Source organism: Camellia sinensis, chromosome 7 (genome assembly GCF_055761805.1).
Source record: "Camellia sinensis isolate YWXY chromosome 7, ASM5576180v1, whole genome shotgun sequence".
In the NCBI taxonomy this organism is placed as follows: Eukaryota; Viridiplantae; Streptophyta; class Magnoliopsida; order Ericales; family Theaceae; genus Camellia; species Camellia sinensis.
In genome coordinates this window covers 102,229,505-102,234,939 of record NC_138967.1, presented here as the reverse complement: position 1 = coordinate 102,234,939, position 5,435 = coordinate 102,229,505, and the positions used below count along the sequence as shown (strand labels likewise).

At 37.0% G+C, this 5,435-nt stretch overlaps 1 protein-coding gene across 1 annotated transcript; it reads left to right on the top strand.

The window, feature by feature from the left end:
• Positions 1–2,376: 2,376 nt before the first annotated feature.
• On the top strand, positions 2,377–2,727 carry LOC145795992 (uncharacterized). Its single transcript, XM_082880951.1, has one exon. It carries the CDS (start codon positions 2,377–2,379, stop codon positions 2,725–2,727), a length of 351 nt encoding a protein of 116 aa, XP_082737077.1.
• The last annotated feature ends 2,708 nt before the right edge of the window (positions 2,728–5,435 follow it).

The window sequence follows — 5,435 nt, the reverse complement described above, 5'->3', positions numbered from 1 at the left end:
AAACACTCCAGGGGCGGTTTTTTAAAAGTTATGAAGGAAAAGTAGGTCAAAAAGTGATCCAAAAAGTGAAATCACGGACTGATATAATCGACTCTACGCTCGAGCGTAGAAAGCCCCGCTCGAGCGTAAGACACAGAATCATGCTCGAGCGTGAAGAAAGCCGCTCGAGAGTCGATTGTACCCTTCCAGAAGTTTTGCAGGCGCTGGCACCCGCTCGAGCGTCAAACTCCCCGCTCGAGCGGAGGAGCAAAAACTAGGGATCACGCTCAAGCGTAAAAACTACCGCTCGAGCGGAAGAACTGCAGAGCAAAATACTGGGAGATGGAAAATCACGCTCGAGCGTCAAAATTCCCGCTCAAGCGGAGAAGCAACAACGAAGGGACCGCTCGAGCGTTAAAACTTCCGCTCGAGCGTGAAGGCCAAAATCTGGGCATTACCTATTGGCATCTAAAATCAACCAACCTGTAACAGACCCGCCCAACACAACCTATACTTCAAATACAAAAAGATTAAAGGACAACAACAACCAATAAGTAATGACAGGATCCACGGAACCTAAGTCCGGATACAATAATTTAAAGAGAAAAGACCGGGGTCGCTATAGTTATCATCCAATTGGACGGCAACAAAATGTTGCGAAAAAAAATATTATCCGATAACATGACACTGGAGTAATTCAAATTAATTAGCGTTGTATTACCGAACAGGCCCACCACAAAATAAAAAATCATTGCTTGGAAGAAAGTGGTTCTATAAATGTATAGTAACAAAATGCTAGAGAGATCTATTTTTTCGGGCAGCATAACACCGGAATAATGTAAATTGTTTACCACCGTGTTACCAACATTAGTGGTGTAAAGGGATGAAATAGTTCATTTAGGGTTAGTTTTGGTAATATATTGAGGGTGTAATGAGAATTACATTTTTTTTAGTGGTGTAATGAGATAGAGTGTGTAAAGAGGTTAAATAGTGGTGTAAGTAGAATCACACTTTTCGAATTGGACAAAAGGGAGTGCTTTCAGTAAATGACCTTTCCCTTTTTAACCTTATTTCCTGAATCTTGATTATTTGATTGTGACAGATTAGGTCTTGTATTTAGTGTTCATTGTTAAAGGTTTCTTAGTTTCCCTTAAAAATTAATTGGCGACTTTCGAAAGCAAGTTTGTATAACATTGGATGAAAATGTGCCTTATCTTCTACTCTATTTAAAATGTACGAAGAATATAGAGTGTTTTCTACTTTTTAACTTTCTAAATTGCCCTTACTCACATGTTTTGTTAGATGCTCACCAATTCAAACATAAAAAATGACTTAGCAAGGTTGGTAAGAACAGGGGTCCATATCACGTCCATAATTCAATGATACTAAAATATATATATATATATATATAATTTATTTAAAATATAAATTATCTTTGTAGTTTGAAAAATTAAAAATATCTCATTATTAGAATTTTTAATTTAACATAATTAATTAAAAAATTAACTACCCTTTTATACAATAAAAAAAATTATCTAAATTATTAATTGAAATAAAATTTTAACATAATTAAAAACTATTAATTACTTGATAATTTATTAACAAAAGATGGTATTTGTTATGAAATTAAAAACTTCAAGAGGCAGAATGTGATTTTTAGAATTATAGGAGACACTTCGTATTTTAAACAAATCTCAAGCAATGTTTTTGTAATTTACTCTAAAAAATTATAAAAATTATAAAATAACCTAAATGAATTATAAATATTTATCAGAGCATCTCCAATGGTGTATCTTTTATTCCACCAAATTTGAGTAAACCCTCTATTTGATATCCAACTCTCCAACGGAGCATTATGGGCTGTAATCAAAACACCGGTCGACCAGGAGGACAACCGGGTGGAATTCCGGCTGATCGACCGGCCAGTGTAATCAATCGATTCTGAAAATTAGTTTTTCCTACATTTTTGTTTCCCTCAATTCCTTTGCCATTTCTTTTTGCCTCCACTAATTATTTCTCTCCAAAAGATGTATATAAATAGATTAAACCATGTAAATAAACCCAAAAAACAATGTTGTATCTGGAACCAACCCATAAACTCCACCAGAGCATAATGACTTCTTCAACTTCTTATTTGTTCACTGATTTTTCATCCTCTTTTTCTTTCTCATCCTCAGATGATGAAAAATTGTTGCACTTGTTGGTCTTTATGAGATAAATAATGCTAGAATGATAGAGATTTTGACAACAAGTGATCAATCAAAGAAAAAAGGTGGCTCTGTTGTAGGACATAAATACATACGTCGCGAAAGAAGAAAGGGTCATGATCAATTGTTTGTAGATTATTTTGCTATAAATCCAGTTTATTCATCTTCAACATTTTAGAGACGTTTTAGAATGCGTCGTGATCTGTATCTATGGATTTTGAATGCCATTGAAGCACACGACACATATTTTCTTCAAAAAGAAGATGTAGCTTATATTCTTGGATTGTCTTCTCTTCAAAAGATGACTTCAACAATTAGAATGCTCACATACGGAGTGGTAATAGATGCGGTTGATGATTATGTGCGAATTGGGGAAAGCACGACAATTAAAAGTTTGAAACACTTTTCCAATTCAATTATCGAATTCTTTGGAGCTGAATATCTTAGATCTCCATCAACAACTAATATTGCTAGATTACTTGCTATTGGGGAGGATCGTGGGTTTCCGGGTATATTGGGAAGTTTAGATTGCATGCACTAGGAGTGAAAAAATTGTCCAACAGCATGGTAAGGTCAATATGTAAGCCATTAGAAAAAGCCAACCATAATTCTTGAAGCAGTAGCTTCTTATAACTTGTAGATTTGGCATGCATTTTTTGGAATGCCTAGATCACAAAATGACTTGGAATGTCTTGAATCATTCGCTCTTATTTTCTGATCTTGCCCAAGGTAAAGCTCCACCTACTAATTACACTATTAATAGACACACTTACAATATGGGTTATTACCTTGATGATGGTATATAGCCTCCATAGGCAACACTGGTTCAGACAATCTCTTCTCCTCAAAGAGCAAAGAAACAACATTTTTGTATGATATAAAAGTCATCAAGGAAGGATGTAGATCAGGCATTTGGAGTGCTCCTATAGCGACCCCGGTCTTTTCTCTTTAAATTATTGTATCCGGACTTAGGTTCCGTGGATCCTGTCATTACTTATTGGTTGTTGTTGTCCTTTAATCTCTTTGTATTTGAAGTATAGGTTGTGTTGGACGGGTCTGTTACAGGTTGGTTGATTTTGGATGCCAATAGGTGATGCCCAGATTTTTGGCCTTCACGCTCGAGCGGAAGTTTTAACGCTCGAGCGGTCCCTTCGTTGTTGCTTCTCCGCTCGAGCGGGAATTTTGACGCTCGAGCGGGATTTTCCATCTCCCAGTACTTTGCTCTGCAGTTCTTCCGCTCGAGCGGTAGTTTTTACGCTCGAGCGTGATCCCTCGTTTTTGCTCCTCCGCTCGAGCGGTGAGTTTGACGCTCGAGCGGGTGTCAGCACCTGCAAAACTTCTGGAAGGGTGCAATCGACGCTCGAGCGGCTTTCTTCACGCTCGAGCATGATTCTGTGTCTTACGCTCGAGCGGGGCTTTCTACGCTCGAGCGTAGAGTCGATTATATCAGTCCGTGATTTCACTTTTTGGATCACTTTTTGACCTACCTTTTCTTTCTTAACCTTTAAAAACCGCCATTTGAGAGTTTCTCTCTCTACTCTCACCTTCTCTCTAAAATTTGATCTATTCCTTGTGGTCTTCTACCCTAGTTCCTTTGGAAGAAAGGTAGAGCTTTGCGAGATCTTTCTTTTAATCTGAAAAAGAGAGGATTTGGAGCACTTTGGATTTTGGGTCACCATCTCCATCTTCTCTATTTTAGTTGTGATCTTCAAGGTAGGGATTTCCTACTCTATTTTATAAGCTTTGTTCTAAGTTTTGGTATTTTGATATGTTGGGGATACTTTGGTAATTTTGGAAAAACCCCTAGTTGTTATAATAAATTAATTTATATAATTAATTTAGGAAAAATTGGGGAATTTAGTTGAATTCATGGAATTAATGAATTTATTGATTAAATGGTGTAGTAGGTTAGTTTAATCACTCACCTATGGAAAATGTTGGAATTACGTTAGTTGATACATTTATTTCCTGTTTAGAAATAACTGTTTTGGGCTATCGGTGGAGGATAGTCGTGATTGTTGTAGACATTGCATGTGGATTAGGAAAAACTGAAACTAATCACATTGGTTAAGTCATTGATTTAGACCGTTGAATTAATACAGAAAATACATGTATTGATTGTGTGTTGTATATGACGAGTGTTTAATACATTGTATATGCATTTTTGTGTGGGAGGAGATAGGGGATGTACTCCACGGTTTAGGGGAAGATAGGGGATGGACCTCTAAACCGGATTTTTGTTTGGGAGGAGATAGGGGATGGACTCCATTAGCACCATTTTTATGTGTGCTTATTATATTGAAGTGTTTTTACATGATTGTTGATACAGCACTAAAATGTGTATCAAATGGGAAGTATGAAGTGTTTTGATATGAGCATGAGTCTCATTTGTTTTGTTGATATTGGAAGTAATGTGAATATGATATATAATTCACTGTTGTAAGTTTGGCCAGGTTCTGAGCCATGTTGATAATAATGGAAAGTGAAATGTGCCTTAGACATTAGTGTCATGAGACTGTTTAATGGTAAAAAATTGGTTATCTTAGTTAACCATCTATTGAATGCTATAGCTTTATTCAATGCTTATATTTGGTTTAGTATTTTTCTACTGGGCTGTGGCTCACCCTTTATGGGAACATCATTTTCAGGTTCTGGTGATAAGCTACCTCCCCGGACTTAGCCTGGAAGGATTTGATGTTTGGGATTTTGAAGACTTGTCTTTAGTTATATGTTTTATTTTGTTATTTTTGAGATTTCATGTAAACATTCAAGCCTAGGGCTTAACTTGTAAATGAGTTAGCACTCATCTTTTTTTGTGTCCAAGTGTTAGCTTGGAAAGATGTAAGCCCTTAGGGCATTTATTTTGATGTTGCAGGATGTTACATGTGATGTCTTTCAATAAGAATACTCTGATGAAAAACTCAAATGATTCAGTTTCTTTTATTAATGCATGTTAATGTTATGGTTATTTTGGGTTTATTTTGAGGGTGTGACAACTTCCTCAGACTGATGGGCAGTCCGAGCGTACTATTCAGATCCTTGAAGATATGCTTCGGGGTTGTGTTCTCGACTTTAGCGGGTCGTGGGAGAGGCACTTGCCATTAGTGGAGTTTGCCTACAACAACAGCTTCCAGTCTAGTATCGGTATGGCACCGTTTGAGGCCTTATACGGCCGACCGTGTAGGTCTCCTGTTTGTTGGGCCGAGGTGGGTGATGCACCTCTGTTGGGTCCAGAGTTAGTGAGGGAAA